The sequence below is a fragment of the Ambystoma mexicanum genome, chromosome 1q, assembly GCF_040938575.1.
Source record: "Ambystoma mexicanum isolate Mex_15411 chromosome 1q, UKY_AmexF1_1, whole genome shotgun sequence".
NCBI classification, from domain to species: domain Eukaryota; kingdom Metazoa; phylum Chordata; class Amphibia; order Caudata; family Ambystomatidae; genus Ambystoma; species Ambystoma mexicanum.
Window position 1 is genome coordinate 1,154,758,051 of NC_090922.1, and position 20,912 is coordinate 1,154,778,962.

At 44.5% G+C, this 20,912-nt stretch overlaps 1 protein-coding gene across 5 annotated transcripts in view; it reads left to right on the forward strand.

The window, feature by feature from the left end:
- SLC44A5 (solute carrier family 44 member 5) overlaps window positions 1-20,912 on the forward strand; it is a 1,500,346-nt gene that overhangs the window by 1,102,882 nt on the left and 376,552 nt on the right. For 3 of the 5 annotated variants that reach the window (XM_069641896.1, XM_069641897.1, XM_069641895.1), the window contains exons 9-10: window positions 8,586-8,618; window positions 9,558-9,641. In XM_069641896.1, coding sequence (XP_069497997.1) covers window positions 8,586-8,618; window positions 9,558-9,641 — 117 coding nt within the window. The remainder of the gene's footprint in view (window positions 1-8,585; window positions 8,619-9,557; window positions 9,642-20,912) is intronic. The other 2 variants (XM_069641899.1, XM_069641898.1) reach the window with 1 other exon arrangement.

The following is a 20,912-nucleotide window of genomic DNA, read 5'->3' on the forward strand; positions in this document are numbered from 1 at the left end:
GGTTTACGGCGCCGTAAACAGCGCCGACCCTTACCGCCTGAGTACGAGGTCCCTTAGCGCCATGGCGGACTTAACACCTGCTTTTAGCAGGTGTTAAAATCCATGGCGCTAAGGGACCATGGAGTTAATTACGCCACCGTAATTTACGGTGGCGTAATTAACGCCTTCCCCACTCCCATTATGCCCTATGGGGCAAAAATGGGAATGGGGAAGGGTAAATGGGGATTGGGGACTTACCGCCCCGCCAAGGTCGGAATGGGGCGGTAAGTCCGCCAACCACCATGGCGTAAACGTAGTTTACGCCATGGTGGTAAAGTCACGGCCCAGGCGGTAACTTACCGCATGGGTCGTGATGAGGCCCAAAGACTCTTAATGAGTCAAAAATTACCACCCCATCTCATTAATTAATTCTGATGCAAAAATATTTGCAAACATCATTGCTAGTCGTCTTGATGGTATAATGCATAATTTAATTAATGTTAATCAAATTTGCTTCATTAAAGGAAGATATGCTTCTTCCAATACTAGAATTCTTTTTTTATCACCCTCTTTATGCTCAAAATTCATCTGATTCACTCATCCTTCTCGCATTAGATGCTGAGAAAGCTTTTTACAGAGTTTCATGGCCCTTCCTTTTTCAATCCCTTTTGTGGCATGGATTTAGCCCCACCTTTATCAAACTCATCTCCCTTTGTCTCCACTTATTTTTGTGTTAGCTTAAGAACCGGTTCTTCAAAACATAACTGTCAATAATATCATTAAAGGAATTGTTATGAAAGATTTCTCTATTACATGTTGTGCTTATGCTGATGATATCTTACTTTATATTTCAGATTCAAGCTCTTCTCTTCTGGCACTCATGTCTACCTTTGAACGATTCCTCAGCGTTTCAGGATACAAATGAAATTATGACAAATCAGAAATTCTACCCCTTACTAATTCTTGTGTTAGGTCTGACATTCCTCTTTTTGGTATGAAATCGTGCACTGATTCTATTAAATACTTAGGAATCCCTATTGCTAAAGACATCACATCTACCTTGAATTTAATTCAGAATGCAATTACTGAATCTTCCATCAATCAATGGTTCCCCTGTTTCTCTCTTTGTGTGGAAGACTAGACTCTATCAAGATGACTCTCTGACCTATTTGTCTTTATTTTCTGTCCATGATACCGCTATTACTCCCTATATATTTCTTTTAAAAAAGGGACAACATTTCCTTTGGAATAATAAAACTTCTAAACTAGCTATCAACAAACACAAATCTTTTAAATCTTCTGGCGGAGTGAATTTCCCAGACTTTCTTAAATATCATTAATCCTTTTTTTTTGCAACGAATTGTTCTATTCTCAACTTGTGAACCTCAATTCACCACTCTTGGATTATTTTCGAATCTAAATATATTGCTCATTTATCCCTTTCTCACTTTCTTAAAACCTCTTCTTGGCCTGGTATTAAAAAGCAACCACTCCTTTATTCCTTCGAACAGTCATGGAAATGCTTAATTCAATCCTCTTCCATTACCCAAGACACCTTTTTGTGGTTTAATAAAGCTTTCCCATTTAAACCCAAGACTGACATCTTACAAAAATTGCATTCTGCAGGAATCTTTCTAGTCACACATATATTCAATAATAACATACCCATACCTTTTCCTGAAATGTGCACTTTTTTTAATTTAGATGAATCAGACTTCAAATGTTATACTACTCTTACAAATCTATCCCTCATTACACCCAAAAAGCTCCTTCAAAATGTATTGAATTTATATCAGATTTTCACTCTATAAAAGCATCCAGATTCTATTTGTCAGTAAAATGGAGAACCTTCTCATTGAGACTCCTGCTCCCGCTTTCCCTCTCTCACTCTGGCCACCCTCCATGGGCCCTCTTCCTTCGCCGTCCTGTGAGGCAAAAAACCTTGGGGTCATCTTAGACTCCACTCTATCTTTCTTTCCTCACATCGCACACATCGCCAAGATGTCACACTACAAGCTGCATCTACTCAAAGGTACTCTTCCCTTTCTCACCTTGCCCCAGAAGCTCACTGTCTCCAGATCCCTGGTTCTCTCTAGGCTGGACTACTGCAACAGCCTCATTCTCAATCTGCCTTCCACTACTCTCTGCCCACTGCAACTAATCCAGAACAGGACTGCAATACTTATCCTTAGACTCAAACCCAGGGACCGTATATCTCCAGTCCTGAAATCTCTCCACTGGCTCCCGGTGGCTGGAAGGATCAAGTTCATGACCCTTTGAATTGTCCACAAGGCTTTCTAGAGTCAGGCCCACACTACATCCAATGCTCTCTTCCTAAATACCTGCCTTCTCGAGCCCTTCACTCAACTACCTCTAACTCTCTAAGGGACAGACGCTTCTCCAGGCAGAGAGTGGGGGGTAGATCTCTGCTCTGGAGGGATCTCCTTCTGGAATGGCCTCCCTGTCCCTCTCAAACTTGAGCCAGACCAACTGGAAGTTCCGGAAGCAGCTCAAAACTTTCCCCTTCTCTTCTGCTTTCTCTCTCTCCACTGCTGACCTACCTGATCTACCTTCTGCCACACCGACTGGTTGCTTGACTACCCTCAGAGTCTCATTGGGTACCAGGCTCTCCCTTGATCTGTCACCACTGCACTGCCTCTGGGCTTTCCAAGCACTTAAGGGCTGTGACTGTAACCTCTACAGTCCCTTGCCTCCTTTGCACTTACCCAGAGCTGCAGTGCCCAGTGCTGCACTTACTCAGAGCATTGCTGCCCTGCTGTCGCCCTCCCTCTCCCTGCCACTTCTCCCCTTTCACCTTGCACTTCTCGTTCTCACACTTGCATGATCTGAATGACACATGGCCTAGTAAGATCGTTTGTCTTCCCTCCCTTGTCTTGTCGCACCTAGAAACACTTGTGTACAGGCGCGTTATAAATGACTTATCATTGATCATATCATATCATTCCATTCTGAATCAATCCAATGATACCTTTTCTAAACCCTATGCTCTTTGGGAATCTGATTGGAATTCCCAAATCTCAAGAAATTTGTATTACGATTTGGAAACAATGCTTTACCTCTTCTGTCGCCGCAAGCATTACACAATCACACCATTTTATATTACCTAGAGCATACTTAACACTGCACAGGTTAGCTAAAATGCCTCAGTGTATGTTGGTCTTGTAAATCCTCTCCCGCTTATTTTATTCACTTAATCTAAATTTGTGTTTTCCTTTTGGTCTCAAATATGGAAATGCTTACAAAACATTTTTTCTTTTCATGAACCACTCACATTATGTAACGTTATGATTGGTGTATTAATGAATCCTTACATGTCGTCTATTTCCTCACCTGAAATATTTAATTTTCTGGTGTCTGTTGCTTTTCACCTCATTGTATCCAACTGGAATAATGCACAGAAATTAACTTACAATTTATGGTTGAATTCTGTTTGCTTCTTTCACAGAATTGAAACAATGGGCCTCTTTATGAGTGTGGCGGAAAGGCAACAACGGCGCCGGTAGTGCTACCGGCGCCATTGTTACCTCTCCACCGCACTATGAGTTCTGCTCGCCGGTGCCGGTCTGCACTCATGGTCTGACCAGGCGTGCATACCGGCACCCGCGAGCAGATCTCATGATTGCACCAGCACCGTTATAAATGGTGGTGGTGCAACCATGCTTCCTATTGCCCTAATGGGCAGAATGGGGATCGGGAGGCCGGCCATAACGGCACCCGCGAATGGCCAATTACCGGGTCCGCCAAACTCGGCATGACCCGGTTATTGCTCATTCGCGGGTGCCAGAAAAAAAACAACTCTGGTGGCAGCCGTGCCCTTAATAAGGGCACGGCTACCGCCAGAGTTCTAGTGAGGGCCAATGTTTGCTTTATCATCTAAGAGTTTACCTGAATGCTATAACAAATGTAATGTCTTCAATATTTACTTAACGTAATTTGCCCTTGCTTTATTTATTGCTGCCTTTCCCTGTTTGTTTCTTAGTTTGTCTCGTCTTTCTCCCCCATTGTCTGTCCTAATTCCTGCATTGATTTTCATTAGGGACATTATGACTATGGGCCTCATTACGGGTTCGGCAGTAACCCTGTCGGTGATACTGGCAGGTTGCTGCCAGACCCGTAAAGAGTTAACGACACTGTCTCCCCGGTAAAACCAGGGGTATTACAACCCCGGCAGCTGCAAATTCAGGTGCCAGTAATTCTGTTAATCCCCATTCCCATGGAGTCACATAGGACTCCATGGGAGTGGGGACCACGGAAGCACCAGCACTGTTAATAATGGTGCCAGTGCTTCCGTGACGGCTTGCTTACTATGGCCGCTGTGTCCGGCAGGGTCTGCCATTTCGGGCACAGCAGCTCTGGCAGGCAAACGCATAGTGTGCCGGTCCGGACACAACAGTGCCGGTAGGCTTACCGGCACCGTTGTTTCCAGACCGGCACACTTGTAATGAGGCCCTATATCTTTTTATTGCATGTCACATCATATAGTTAACAGTTTGAACTATAACCTTTATTAGAATTGCATTGATTTTAATTCTTGTTGTTTTTACTCATCCAATATATTTCACTTATACTTGCTGTTGTATTGTTAACATTTTCAATAAAAGCAGATAAGTAAAAAAAAAGTTCTGGAAACCTCACAACCTCACAACCCCATAAAGTGACAGCAGGAACACACACTTGCAGAAACAATTAGAGTTCTCACAGTAGTAGATGCTGACAGATGGAATTCTAGCAAGCTTTTTTCATTTTTGTAAAAGCATGTGTGAAGTGATGTACCCAGCAGCAGTGGGTGTAGCGGTGTCAGGTGGATGTGGCAGTAATTGACAAACAAAAAGGACTATATGTAGCCACCCATTGTACTGTATATAACAATGAAATACCCCTAGAAGAAAAGGCTTGTCATGGTATTTTGTCCACAGTGGGTTGATATGCATGGGCTTCAGTGCTCTCATGCCTCTTCAACCATTGCTCAAGTAACTTAGATGTCTATGACAACTCATTAAGGGGAGACAACAGTTGCCTTCTGAGCACCTCATGCTTCGAGATATGTAAAGAATTGCTGCCTGGCAAGGGTGTGGAAGCCCCAGCTTTTTGGATTTGTATTAACTTATACAGTAATGCTGGTAAATAGTCACAGAAAGAGAGACCTGCCAAGCGGGTGCCCCTTTCAGAAGCTGCTTGCCATAGTGTACTCCCGTGGCCTGCCGGATCAGTATCCTGATCTGCAGCACCTGCTCTCCTATGGCGCAGAGCAGGCTCAGGGGTCACAGGTTCCCTCTGGCAGTTGCAGTGACAGCCAACTCTCTGAAGCTCACGGGCTGCATTTTAGACTGTTCCAAAACCCACATAACTATTTGAGTTACTATCCTGGTGGCAATTAAAAGCATGTTAAACAAATATAAGCCACAGCTGAGTTATGGTATGGTGGCTAGGATCTCTCATAGCTATTACAGCCACATCAATTTGATATCAAGCATCTGTCAGCACTGTGGGGCCAGCTCCTCTGTGTAAGGTTTATGTGTATTCTGGTCAGACAGCCTGGCCCTGCCAAGTGACAAGGCAGGAGACTGGATGTCTATGCCTCTCCTTTTGATCCTTTGTGGGGTTGGGTAACACCCCTCTCCAGTGAGCCAGTCTCCCAGCAGGAGCTGGCATGGGAAGTAGGAATCAAAGGGCATCCCCATCCCACAAGGACTAGCCTCATGCCATGCTGCATACCTTCACTAGGGCACATTGGAAGTGAGCAAGCCCTATCTCTTTGATAGCAACACTGGTACTCAGGGCCTCACCGTGCTGAAGAACACCCTCTGGTTTGTGCCAACTTCCCCCATGTTTGGGAGCACAAGGAAAGAACTACTCTTGCCCCTGAGAACCTGGAGTGAGACTCGCAGCTCCTGCAAGCCAAGACAGCCGGGATTCCTGCACTGTCACCATTAAACCGCAGCAAGCTGTGATTTTAGTGCATTCAACACAGTTCAAACCAACAGGACCCTCTAACTATCCAACAACATTTTCTAACAGGTTTGCACCCTTACCGTGCCAGCTTAAGTGTAAGTGTGTCGTGTTCTTATCTTGAACAAAGAAGCATCGCTGCACCTACATCACTGATCGAGTCGATGTTCGAATTGGCTCTGGTGTTCGTCCCAAACTGCGACCTTCAAGCACAGCTTCGAACCAACTCCTATTGCGCATCCTGGCATCTGCCCATCTGCTGTTGAACCTCAACCATCAAACTGAACCTGGTGATCTCCACGAAGCAGATCACTCTAGTAATGCTTTGAACTGCAGCATCCTTCAGTTTGACCACCTGCCTCCCATCTGGCCTACCACAACTGCTGCATTCAAGACTGAAGTGAACCACCAGCACAGCACTACGAAGCTGTGTTGGCTATAGTCGAACCGCCAAGCAAAGGCATTGTTCCCTAATAACTGCCCCTGGCTCTATTCATTGAGCCTCAGAGGCTGGCTATGTCACTTTAATCCATTTTCTACACGGAACACATGTTTTTTTTAAAAAACATTGTGGTATTTATTGCCTTTCAACCCATCTCATCAACCAGTGTTGTGTTTGGCTATCTTTGCATATTCTGAGTTCTATCTACAGAAGGGGATGAGTGTTGCAGCATTTTCTATTCAGTTGTTTTTGCATATGTTATGTTTAACTAAAGTATATATCTATATTTTTATAGAACCTTGATTTGACATGCCTTTATTTTGGACTCTTGTACTTTGCTGTTTGGGTTGCTGCTGCTTCACATTCACACCCCTCTTGAGAGTACAACCTTTTCCTCGGCCCGCATTACCATAAAAGTCCTAGGAGATAAATCTCTTAACTGTGCCTGTTTTAGCTTTATGATTACGTTCACTCTTTTTTTGTAGAAGTGTGAGGGCTGAGTAGGCATTTTTTCTTTACTCGTCCATGTACTCCTGTGCAGCAGAAGCCATTTTTTCACAAGATACGTGTAAAATTCTTTCTGATTATATAAAGAATTTTGTCCAATGTTATTCTATATTATGCCACTCAATATTTTACTTGTATTTGAAGACATTATTGGGACAGAGAAATGTATACAACATTGACAAATGATTTTCCAGTTACTATAAGAAAAGTAATTAAGGGTTGTAGAAAATATATTGTGCACAAAATATTTACTTTATTAGAGACAAATGAAGTAACCCTCAAGTGGGTGAACGATCATTTCTGCTAAAAATCAGGCAACAAATGACTCAATGTCTGCAGGAGTGAAACGGGTGTCCTGGGCCGTCTCTCCAGTCAATGAGTCAATGCCTCTGTCCTGGAAGGTCATAGTCCTTTAGTCCTTCGCACCCCTCACCCCCTCATATCCCGGTACTGCCAGTGCACCTTCCCATCCACTTGTATATCCGTTGGTTGTTGTTAAACATTTATTTTGCGATCCTGCAGTAGAATTTTGTTTTTACAGCTGTGACACGGGCCTTTGCATGCAGCCCTCCACACGCAGAGAGGGGTGGCCCACCTTCTGCTCCCTCTGGACTTGCTGAATGGGCAGAACTGTACTGACTTTTCCTTAACGAGGTCTAAAAACATATCAAAAATACCCCTAAAATGGGGATAGGAAAGGGGGTCATTTTACAATGGGCAGTGCTGGGAAATGGATGAGTAAAAGCAAGGCGTAATGCTTGTATGCCGCCTCTCCCCGCTCTGCCTATTTCCAAGAGCTGGCAATGCGGAGAAGGGCACAGAGCGGAGTTAAGAACCCCAACGTGCTGACCTGCTCCATCTTGTAAGTGCACTTTTTTACACCAATGCCTAGGGAATCTGCCTGCATTTAGCCGTGCTACAGGGCTGCCAGGTTCCTAAGGAACTCATTATTAAATGCTGCCTGCAATGCGCAATTTTTGCAGGTGGTATTTATTTATGTACAAGGCGGCTAAAAAAGTTAAGAGTAAAGTTAAGTGCCTGTGCTGCCAGCCCGCCCCCCCCCCCTGGTCTGCAGTGATGATGTCTGTGCTCCCAACCCCCGTGAAGGTTGCCCGTGAGGATGTCTGTGCCCCCAGCCCCCCCCCTCTGGTTGCCCGTGAGGATGTCTGTGTCCCCCCCTGGTCGCCCAATTGTAACCACATGTGATGATGTAGCCGCCCTTGCAACATGCGGGCAAGCTTTCCCCTTACATGTCCTGAACTACTAAGCTCTTATCACTGTATCCAATGTAACTAAGAAAGTGTTCTTGTAACAAGCGCCACGATGCCAGAGGGCTGTTTGTGTGCTTTATAAATGTAAAAAATAAAAATAAATAAAAATAAAGGCAATGCCACCTGTTTTTACTCTTTCCTTTTATATCCTGATTTGCAAATATTTAAAATGACATGCAGGGAGCCCAACAGCATGTAATTGCAAACATTGGTGGTCCCCTGCATGCAATTTGCACTTAAAGAAAATCACCCTCGAAATGTTTACAACCAAAGTAGAATAACATGAAAAAAGCAGCCCGTGTCCATTGTTGGTCCTGTATTCAAAATGTTCTGTTTTCTGCACTCTGAGCACCGTGTTCCAAATGCTTGTGGGATATTGTAACTGGTGTCTCACCAACACATATTTTATTTTCTAGACATCTTACTTCAATGCAACATTCAACGGAAAGGTTTCAAGTTCATTTGTATACATGAATGGCCGTTTTCTGGAACTGCTTGGCAAAGTTCTGCTAGAACAGAGCAATATCTGCCCAGTGGCACAGTTGCAACGTGCTCTCTCCCTCTCTAGTAGACCATGAATTTGGAAAACAGTAAAGTTTTTCTTTTTCGAGCCCACTTCAATTCAAAGTTAAAAAACATTCTTGAGTAACATTTTTCATTACATTTCTTGTATTGTCAGTTAATTCTAAATTTTAAGAGCCTATCATATTTCGTTTCCTATGGTGCGTATTGTATGTTAGTTGCAGTCTTTTTTTACGCTAAATATAGCCATATACATTAGCAAATCACATTGAGAAATACACATTTTAAATCATGTAAACACAATTCCAAAAGAAATGTTATTGCTCTGTTCTGGAGATGAACTTGTCTGTGTTATTTTGTACATCCTAGGTCACACGCATCTTTAGACACTAAAATTCAGTGAATTTGATGAAATAGTTGGTAAGACTATTTTGACAAAAAAAGTTTTTTACCTTTGCTTTTGGCATCTACTAATCACTATAAGAAGATGTGTTTCTCTGCTTCAAAATGTTCCCAGATGTGACGAGAGCATTGGTTTGTGCTCAAAAACAAAATGAACAGTGATGCTTCATTTTGCTTTGTTGCAAGATACACACGATGTATCTGCATGTCTAATTAAGGAGCATTTTTCGTCACACCCCTCATAGTTGTCTTTGCTTGACATAACTTTAATGGATGCATTTTCTGTGTACAACTAGAGCTCCTGCAGTTTGACTTTTCCGTGCAATGAGTGAAAACGAAAGTAACCCTGAGACTATTTCAAGAAAAGCTTCACTAAAACTGTTCTGCGCATGCCCATAAAATGCCTGTGTTGCAATGCACATTTCAGGACGTTGGTCCTAATCTCTCCCTATTTTTTCTTAAAGTGGTATCAACAATGTTCTAGATGCCAGATCGATTGGAATGAAAGTGTTCGAAGACTATGCCCTTTCGTGGTACTGGATATTAATGTAAGTTGTGACGCAGTTTGGCGTTATACATTTGTTTACAAAGTTGTTTGGGTCCAGATGGAGGGAGAGTTATTCACAGAACGGGCTGAGAGCACATGCGCTGCATGACATATATTAGTAGTCATATTTAGAGAAAACATCCACTCTGAGTTTTCGATCTTCTTGTAGTGCAATTCAAGACCATTATCACATTTTCAATTCTTTGGAAAAAGCCCAGAATTCGAAAGCTAACAATGGGCCTCATTACGACCCTTGCGCTAATGGGTTAACAGCGCCATAAAAGGCTGCGGCGCCGTTAACCCATTAGTGCCTGATTACGAGGTCCCTTTGCGGGATCCAACCTTAACGGCTGGTCTACACCAGCCGTAAAAGTAGGGACCCGCAAAGGGACCTTGGTGCAAAGTACGGTACCGCAATTTTCAGTACTTAGCGCCTTACCCATTCCCATTGAGCCCTATGGGGCAGAAATGGGAATGGGGAAGGGCCATGGAGGAAGGGGGAATTACCGCCCCGCCAACCTTGGAATGGGGTGGTAATTCCCCCTTTCTCCATGGCGGAGTCGGTAAGTTACCGGCATGGACCATGGTGCTCGTCGTAATGAGGCCCAATGTATTGTCTTGCTTAAACACTACTGAGAGAAAATGTTATAGTTTAGGGTGGTAGTTTGAGGTGCTGTGGGGGAGGCAATATTGTTTTGTGGCATGTGGAGTTTGGGAACACAGCTGACTCCTTTCCTCAAAAGTGCTAATTGCACAAAGTAGATTGCCAATGTTCGCAAGTACCATGAACTTGGTCCCCACAGTGCAGTTCTCAATATGTGCAAGATGAAGTGCAAAAATATTGTTAAAACTGATGAAATGGCGTCACAACTCTGTTAGCATGAAGTGCAAATGCTGGCTGACATTTACGCATGACAGACAGATTTTTCATGAAATTCCTATGGAATCCACCAGCATCCATAATAACCCATAGTTTTTATGACAGCATGAAAATGACACGTGTCTGATTTACAAACGTTTTCTAATGGAATTGAGTCGTTTTAAAACATTTTTGTAAATCAGGGCCATGGCATCATAAAGCCATGTGATTGTTACAAGGGGAGCAAGACCTCACAGGGAACATGGCTGTGAGGCATTTTCCCTTTCCTCTCCTTCCCCCAGAAACACAATGGGCCTCATTACGAGTCTGGCGGTAATCGAGGCGGTAAAACTGCCTGGTTACCGACGAACTCGTATTACCATTCCGCCTCCGTGATTCCCGGAATTACCAGGGCATTACAACCCCGGTGTCCCGGGAATTCCGGAGGCGGAATGTTGTAAATCCCCATTCCCATTGAGTCCTACAGGACTCAATGGGAATGGGGATCATGGAAACACCGGCACCATCTCGTGATGGTGCCGGTGTTTCCTCGTCCACCTGCAGGCGGGCGGTGGTAAACCCGCCAGGTCAGACCTGGCGGGAACGCCACCTCCCACCTGCAGGACTCGGGATTGGGCAGTCCGGAATTAACAGTGGCGGCGGGTTTACCGCCACTGTTATTTCCGGACCGCCCGACCTGTAATGAGGCCCAATGTCTCCATAGTTCTGGTCCTCTCCAGGCTGAACTACTGCAACTGCTTCTTCCTCAATCTACCTAACTCCTCACTTCGCCACCTTCAACTAATCTACAATAGGACTGCAAGACTAATCCTTGGCCTCAGGCGGTTCCATGTCTTAAAATCGCTGCAAAAATGGCTGTTAATACAAAATATCGCAGCAAAAATGCTGTAGTTTTGCTGCCACAATCATGTAAAGGATGTGGGGGACACCCCTGCAACCCTTGGACCCATTATACCATTTAAGGGGAGCGGGGGACACCCCCACAGCCCCCGCTCCCCTTAAATGGTATAATGGGGCACACCTTTACCAGGTTAAACCATGGCATTTTTGCTGCAATGTATTTTTACCAGCAACATTTTTGCCGCAATTTTATTACCTGATACCCCTCAGGCTCACGGACTACATCTCTTTAGCCCTAAAATCTCTCCACTGGCTCTCGAATTGCTGCAAGGATCAGGTTCAAGACCATCTGCATCATACACAAGACTTTCTGGGGCTTTGGACCCCAATACAACCAAAATCTCTCTCCCTGAATTCCTCCTTGCTAGAGCCCTTTGGTCTTCTAGCTCCAACTCTCTGCAGATCAGATGCTTTTCCAAGCAGAGAGTAGGGGTTAGATCTCTCTCCTCCACAGGTGCCTCCCTCTGGAATGGCCTCCTTGCCCCTCTCAGACTTGAGCCGGATCTCATTAAGTTCTAGAAGCTTCTCAAGAGCCTCCTTTTCTCTTCCTCCTTCCCTCTCCCCCACTAATGCTCCCCTCTGCCTCTTGACTGGCTGCCTGATTCCTACAGATACTCACAAAGTACCAGGCCTTTCTCGACCACTCTCCACCTGCACTTGGTCTGCATCAATCCCCCCCACCTGTGCTCCTGGGCTCCCACCCCCTTCACTAGCCTGGCTGAGTGGCTGGGCCTGCACCCCTGGGCCCCTCCAGCCCCGTTCCTCACACTTAGCACATAGGCCTTCTTTCCCCTGCACTCTCTGCATCCCCTGGCACTGGCCTCCATTGGCACTCGCTTAACCCATGTGCCCGCCCTTCCACCCTGACCGGCACTTCCCCCCTTGCATCTCCCCCGCGCATCTTGTTACTGCACATGCACGATCTGAATATCACAAGGCCTAGTAGGACTGTTTGTTTTTGTCATCCCTGTCCCCCTTCTTGTCTTGTTGTGCCTTGAAACACATTGGGCCCGATTCATGGAATTATTTGCATGGAAAATCAGGGATTTGTGTGCCATTCTGCATGCAAAACCATATTCGATGGTTCTTGGAATCGACAGTGCAGCATTTTTTCGTAACTTTCGGGGACTTTCAACAGGCTTGACATATCTCTGCGAGCAGTGAAGTGCCTTGTGCGAGACACCATGTAGAGTGTGGGTGAGACCTGTGCAGAGGGCGGAGTAGGGGGCAGAACTGGGAAAATGAGGACGAACAAGGGAAAAAGTGGGTGTTATAAGGGATGGGCCGCAGGCAGTCCATCGTATACCCACAAATGCGCTTGACAGAGCATATTCATGGATGTGATTGGGCAACCTCTCACCTGCCAAATGCCCACACAAACCCCTCCATCTCTCCGCCAGCCAAAGGCAGGCATAAGAACAGTTGCGCATAGGAACTGCAGCACAGAGGTGGGTTTGCATGTTGGATTTAGGGATGCATGTATGCAGCTAGGGATCTGATTGGACTTAACGGCGCACGTACACAGTGTAGTGTGGTGCAGAAATGCTTTGCCGAGGTTCGCACACAGATTTTCTGAGTTTTACCCGAGTTATGATACATTGTACGCATGCTGTCGGGGTGCCAGGAACAGTTACAGGGGACCCACGCACAGGGTCCACGAGATGCAGGCCCGCTTGCCGAGGATCCCATGCACTGTTTGAAAGGTCTGTGTATTCATGCCCAGGGGAGCCCACAAAGGTAGCTGCTCTGGCTGTTTTTCCTTTGTGTGTGGGCTTGTTGGGGGCGTTCGGGACACAAACTGTGTATACAGTTACTTTGCACAGTAAATTTCATGAATATGTGGGGCACGCATTTTTTGTTCTGCGCGCAGGCTCGCTCATTGTCATTCTCAGCACGCGGCCTTTGCAGGAATAATGCACACTTTTCCATGAATCAGGCCCATTGTGTATAGGCGCATTATGAATATACAACAAATAAAATTAATTGTCAACCTGTGTTCTGCCCCCGCTCTGCCTGCAAAAATATAGAAAATATTGTGGAGCATTAAAAAAAACATTCCAACTTGGCATAACCGTCTTTTTTGTTCCAGAGTATTTGAAAATGTGCCCCATTGTCTCCTGCTGGCTTCCAGAGATGGACAGGCTTGTAGAGACACTCTGGTGTTAATGTGTTCATGTCTGCATTACTATGGCAAGGCATTTTTTAATTCCTGAATTCAAGAGCAGCTAGTGGAGAGACATAATGTTATGTTATGATATGTTACCATGTTTTTGTACTGCACAGAAACAACACCATAGTAGTTTTAAAGTACCAGAATCTTGTCTTTGGCGTATTATGCTCCTGCCTGGAGAAACCAGACCTTAGTCTCCTGGGAAGGAGCGCAAGAGTGAAGCAAGAAGAAGGAGAAGCAGGAAGAAGGTTGCACTTACAGGAAGGGAGTCAGCAGTGTGGATATGCTTTGTATTAATTTGGATGTATTTTAGTCACTCTATATAGACTATGTTCTAGAGAGATGCAACACAGAAATTGGTGCGTTTTTAGTTAATGTATGCATTGGGATTCGAAGTTAATTTTAGAAGAATTGTAGCTTGGAAATGTAGTCGTGTTGGGTGTGAGAGGGTCTTGAGAGTATATTTGGGCAAACCTGGCAGATAGATAGGCTTAAAATACCTACAGTGTCTTTTTATGGTACAGCGGGTACGTTCCTGAATAGTAATTCTGGGACTCCAGAAGGTGGCCTAGTTCAAGATTAGGAATGTGTGCGGAGATTAAGTTGAATAGTAACAAAAGGCAGGTAAGTGGGATATACAGAGTTAATAAAGGAAAATGTGATTATCCCTGGCCTCTATATGCAGAGGTAAGCACTGTGTGTGTGTTTCTGGTTCTTCTCGGTTGACTGCCTAAATGCAGAGGCCCAAAGGTTGGTAGGATTTGGAAAGGGGTTTGTGGGCTCTGGCTTGCATACTCCTTATGATCCATTGATATAAATATACATTAGTGAAAAGGAAACTGACTCTGATGGTTTCTAATGACATCCATGGCCCTTATTTCCATTCTCATCTGTTTTTTCACTAGCTACAAGCAGAGGGTGCTAAAGCTAAATGGCAAAAGGCATGTTTCTTTACAAAGTGACCAGAACAATCTATTTTGTAGCTCCAGTTTCATAAAACCGGTAGACAATGCCCCACAGTACCATCCTGATTTGCTAACTGGTGTGTTGGTAGATGTGAAAATCAGACAGCAGGGAAGGAAGGTCTGAATTCAGGAAATGTGAATTAAGGCAGTTTTGTAGACCATAGCCTTGGAAATATACCATTCTCCTGGAGTGGCTAGACCTGCAATGAGGTGATTGTCGACTAGAAGCGGTTTAGAGGGATAATAGGTAGTTACTAACATTTAGTGTTTGACTACGAGACAGGCTTGAAATGTGCTCCAGCTGCCAAGTTACATTGGGATGGGTTTTTGATTCAGGATTACTTTTAAAATTATTCCACAGGGAAACTCCCTAATAATTATTCGGGACTGCTATATCAGGAGGCCAGATGTGTCCCGGTCTAAGATAGACTGTTTGAAAGGGGAATCTCATAGGACCTCGCCGGGTCGTTACCAGCCCGACAAAGCCTTACCTTCAGTTGTTCCTCGATGTTCCTTCCATTTCTGGGTCTTCTAGCTATGGAAAGGGAGAAGACTCTGTGTAGACCCTTAACCTCGTTCCATTGCGGCCATCTTCTGTATTTACTTTTTTCTTTGTGTTTGAATCGCTGCCATGCAAAGGGAGAAGCGACTACGTATAGTCCCTTCTCCATGTTCCATGCCGGCCATCTATATTTTCTTTGTTTTTCAGTTGCAAAATGTTGACAGCATCTCACAACTTAAAAAAAGACTCTGTTAGTACCCTGGTTTTACGGGCCTGATTACTAATAGCAATACGCCCTTTGCTGGCGGGCATTACTGCTGCTTTGTGTAATGCCTCAGGGTTGCGTTATGGCCCTCACTTCACTCGGGCCTGTGGGCTCCGGGGCATTAACGGAAGCAGTAATGCCCCCCCCTCCCCCAGCTCTGGGCTTATTGCTTAAAACCACCTCATAGGACTAAAGCGCAAAGAGGGACATTATCAGGCCGCAAGCCAACAACATAAACACAAGTGAAAAGTTAGCACTGAAGTTCCCCTCAGTAAGCCAGCCAGCCAAAGTAGAGAAAATGGGCTTGCAACAGAAGCGAATGTGCTTCAAAATCGATTCATAGCTACGAAACATGGCGATTTGGGAAGCTCTATACCTGGCTAACCTTTTAATAATAGCTTTCTGGAGTGGTTGTATATCAGAAGTAATGAAAACCGCTAGTCTTCATTTATGGAAGTACATTGCTATTTAAAGAGCACCTGAATCTCAAAGGGCTGTGGGGAACTATACAAAGCTGCAAGCAAAGCAAAGCAATAACATAATTTCAGACAGACATGTTATATTACCGCATTTTAAAGACCAACACAAAAAAAAACTATATTTTTGGCCTTTTTTGTGTCTGCTTTAAAATGTGGCCCCGCTCCCCCACCCCCCAACTCCCAAGGTGATCCTTTGCACACCCCCACCTTCGCCTGTCGGGCGTTATGTAACAAAGGGGGGGTTCATCCCCCAACTCTCCCTTTCCCCACCTACCACCCCCTTCCCAGCACAACACACACCAAGTCCACACACACACACACATCCATACACACATTCACGCAGACAAACACACACACACACAGACACTCTCCAGTCAGCCTCTGTGCACATTCGTTTGATTTAGAATGACCGTTTTGTGCGGTCACAGAGCGGCCATTCTAAATCGATCTTTTTAGTTTTCGATCATGTTTTCACTTAGTGCCCATCCAGGTTGAAAGAGGAAGGGATGGGTATGTTTGTGTGGATGAGTGGATGCATATATAGCTGTATGGGTGGATAGATGAGTGGATAACTATAAATGGGAAGTAGTCTGCAAACCTATCAGTGTAATCTGATCAGTCTAAAATACATAGCTTCCTGCTCAATAAGTACGATGCTCATTAATGGTGAATGGTGTTAAACGGAGGGAGACAGTGTGACGTGAACTTTTCAAGGCATTTCATAACAGAACTTGGGTAAAAGAAGAAGCTGTAGGACTATTTCTGATGTTTCATAGTTTGATACTAACGCTTTGAATATTGTAATGGCTTTACACCTTGTAGCAGACACCTCTATTTAATGTTGGTTCACTGAGCACTTAAACACCCTTCTGTCCAGGCCTGATACACTGGGTCATTTCTATGCTTTAACACTTAAGGCTCTAAATGTATGGCCCAATCAAAGTCAAAAAGTGGCCAATGACTGCCTGATTAAGGTGCTGCCTGAAATAACATTTTTAGCAAAATTAAAAGCAGCATTGGCAAAGCCGACAGTTTTGGCGTTTGCAGTTATTTATTGCATTTTACATTTATAGGTAATTTATGCAGTAGAAACCTGGGCTCTACTTACCCAGTACTTCCAAACATTTCTGAAAAATAGTGTTTGCAGATAGGTAACACTAGTGATAGACATAGTCAAAAGACTTTGCTTCATTGCAGTGTATGGCAGTCCTTATGAGCATTACTTGTGTCACTTGTCAGCCCTCACTAACTCGTAGAGATGTTTGGATCTTTTAAAGTAAGCATTGTGCTTTTTAGATTGAGCAAGCGTGGTGGGTTAGGGTTGAGTGAAGTGGGCAACAGCAGTGGTGAGCTAAGGTAGAAGGTAATGGGCAGGGGTGATCATGGTAGGCATATCTGGACAAGGGTGAATTGGGGTGACCCTTGGCCATATAGGCGAGCCAGGGTGGGTGGTTGTGAGTAGGGAGGGGTTGAGATAGGGTGGGTGGTGGTAGGGTGGATATTGTAGGATGATAATTTATTTAGGGAATGTGGTGGTAATGTGTGGTGGGAGTAGTGCGGGTGAGGTAGAATGTGCTAAGGTAGGTGGGTTGTGCAGTAGAATTGGACAACATGGAGGATGGGTAATGATAGTGGTGCGTGAGATGTAACGTGGAGGAAGGTTTAGAGCGTCAAGTTGAGTGGCTGGATGGGTATGGTGGTCTGAAAATAGGTTGGGTGGGTATAGTGTGTTGAGGTATTGTGGGTGGTTTATAATCCAGTGAGCGCAGAGTGTGTGGGAGTAGATAGGGGTGAGGAAAAGTGATTGAGGTTACAGTGGGGTAATGAATCAGGGGTGTGGTGGGAGGTAGAGAAGAGTGAACAAGGGTGGGTTGGTTTGTTAGAGAGGGGTGAGGTAGAGTGCTAGGTAGAGTGGAGAGAATGATGAGGTTGGGCTGGTGAGTTAGACAGGGGTGAGTGTAGAGAGGGTTGTGGGTGGGGGTGGGGAAGGGTGGAAAGTGTGGTTTCTGTATTGAGTGGGTTGAGTTAGCTTGGTCAGTAGGGGTAGAGGGGAATTAAATAGGTTGGCAGACGTAGAGTAGAGCTGGGTAGGTAAGACTTGGGCGGGGGTATGGATAGAGTGAGAAGGGTTAGAGATGGTGGGGATAGAGTGCGGGAAGTGGGGGTTAGTGAAGTATAGCTGGTGGGGTAGCTTAGAGATCTGTGGTAGAGTAGTTGGGGGTAGAGTGGGGTATTTGTAGAGTGAAGTGAGAGTAGGCGTAGGGTGGGGTAAGGCATGTGGGTGTAGAATGGGATGTGGTAGATTAGGTGGGAGTAAAGTTGCCTGTGGCAGGGTTGGTGGGGTAAAGTGGGGTGGGGTTGGAGTATGAGGTTAAGGTTGTGTGATGAATTTGATAATGCCATCACTCCTTTCCCAGCGGCCAGGGAATGGCAGCCGCTACCTGATCCTGAGCCTGGAGGTGGCTAAACGAGGGAGGATCTCATGAGGGGGTGGCCATCCGAGGTGTGATACATCCTCAGATGAGACATGGTATTCCCCTTTCCCTTTCATGGATTTCCCTTTCAGGGATACCCCTTGCATTTCCCATACCTTAATAGGATACATTGTCATGACTCCATTCATCCACCCATGGAAGCTGCTGAGAATACCTTCCAAAGTTCTGTCTGACTACCATTTGCATGCATGTGAAAGTACTGCAACAAGAAAGCTGGGGAAAGTGCAATGAAGATCCATGAATGTGAAAAGCACAAGACGCAGCCTCGTTTTTATGATAACTGATAGGTGCTGGGACATTTAAAATTGACATACAGCATGGCTGGGAGAGACACTGCCTGGGTCGAGCTAGACTTCCAGGCCACGTGCACAGCACCTAATAATCATACTGCTGCAGGGGCAGTCTGCAGTTCGTGAAAGATGTAATTACATTTTTTAATCAAACCTCACATCTTTCACTTAGTGTTGAATCAAAGGGGTGGAACATGGCACCCCAATGTATCAGCCACTACTGTGCATGATCAGTAACATTATGTGCATGCTAGTGTCAGAGACAGCTTTTGGTGCCACAGCATGGGAAGCTCCTGAAGGAGCACAAGCATTGTAAATGATTGAAGTCCAATGGTGACAGATGAATAGTTTTAGTGGAGGAGCACAAACTGCTGTTCAAATGGTAAATTTTATGGACAAATCTTCAGGAAAAATAGGCACACATCTACACAATTCCCAATTTTCTCTCTAGGATAGCGCATGAAAATATCATGTAAATATGTCACCAACAGTACACAGGAGCATTTTACATGATGCCTGTGCCCACAGCATATGCCAGCATTACCATTGTAAGTCACTTTCATGTAGCTGCACCCACAATATATGTCAGCATTGCCATTGTAAATAATTTCATGAAGCTGCACGGGCAAATCATCAAGAGCAGTGTAAGGGTCTGGATGAATTGTGTGGCTAAAGGTGTATTATGAGCACAGAGACCAACTTGATAAGACAGGCAAGGCAAGCAAGGCCCCCCTTCCCTGCCTTGGGAACCCCCACACCATGGGGGACATGGGGGCCTCTTCTATGACAGTGGTTACACCCAATCGATGACACTGCAGTAACAACTAATGAATAAACTGTACTGATACAGAAAAAGTCCTAAACAAATGAAAAGATGCAATGTGGTTAGTCAAAAAAACCATCTACATTACTACATTTTTGGGAGTATGGGGATAGGAGTGGGAAACTACCTGCTAGTAGATTGAGTGGAATGACAGAGAAACCGTTTGTTCACAGTATTGGGAATGAACATGGGGATGTGGTGGTGAAAAATATTGATATTTGTGAATGTTTTAAGAGATTTTATGAGAAATTGTATTCGGAGGATGTGTTTCCTTCTCGGGTGGAATTGGAGGATTTCTTTGTGAATTTAGATATTCCTAAATTGACATTGGAAGAAAGCGGGGAATTAGAAATGGAAATTGAGGTAGATGAGGTTTTGCTGGCTATTGAACAGCTTGGAGTAGATAAGTCTCCAGGAATGGATGGTGTTCCTGTGGAGTTTTACAGGAAATATAAAACTTATTTAGCTCCTATTTTATGTAGGTTGTTTAATATGTTTGTGCGTGAAGGTGATTTGTGTCAATCAATGTGTGAGGCGATGACTTGATACCGAAAGAGGGGAAGGATCGTAAGAATTGTAGTAATTATAGACCCATTTCATTGCTGAACTTGGATGTGAAGATATTCACAAAGGTTATGGGGAATAGGTTGGAATCATGTATAGGGAAGTTGATTCATGAATCTCAGGTGGGGTTTATGAAAAACCGGTTTGGGTATGATAACATTAGAACTTTGGTTGACATAATGTGTTTGCAGCAGAAGGAATTATTGGATACAACATTGTTTTTTATGGATGCGGAGGAGGTGTTTGATAGGGTGAGTTGGAGGTATTTGAAGTTTGCAATGGAAAGGATGGGGTTTGGGAGTAGGTTTCTGGGGATAATCAGTTGTCTTCAGGGTAGTGCTAAGGCAAGGATCTGGGTGAAAAATGTGTTGTCTGAGGACTTTGGGCTGACTCGGGTCGACAATACAGGGATGCCCTTCATCGCCCTACTTGTTCAATCTCGCTTTGGAGCCATTGTTGGCATATATGCGTGGGGAGCAAGGTATTAGAGCTCTAAAGTTTGGTCATATTGAAGTTAAAGTTCTTTCATATGCAGATGACATGGTGGTGATTCTCGGGAATCCTGAACAGGGTAGTGTAGTTCTAAAAAATATCTTTGATAGAGTGGGTAAGTTATCGGGGCCTAAGATTAATTGGGATAACACTGAGGTGTTTCCGATTGCCAGGACTTGTGTGCGAGGTTATTTTCTGGATTGGAATTGTCGATGGGCTGAGACTCATGTGAAATATTTGGGTGTTTACCTGACGAGGGATGTTAAAAAAAATGTTGCAATTCAATGTGGAGAATGTAGTAACTACCTTAAGGAAGGATATTGGGAGGTGGAAGCGCTTACTGATGGGGATCTGGGCAAAAATCAATGCAATTAAGATGACTGTTTTACCAAAGCTACTTTATGTCGTGCAGTCTTTACCTTTGAAATTTTTGAAGAAGATGCTAGC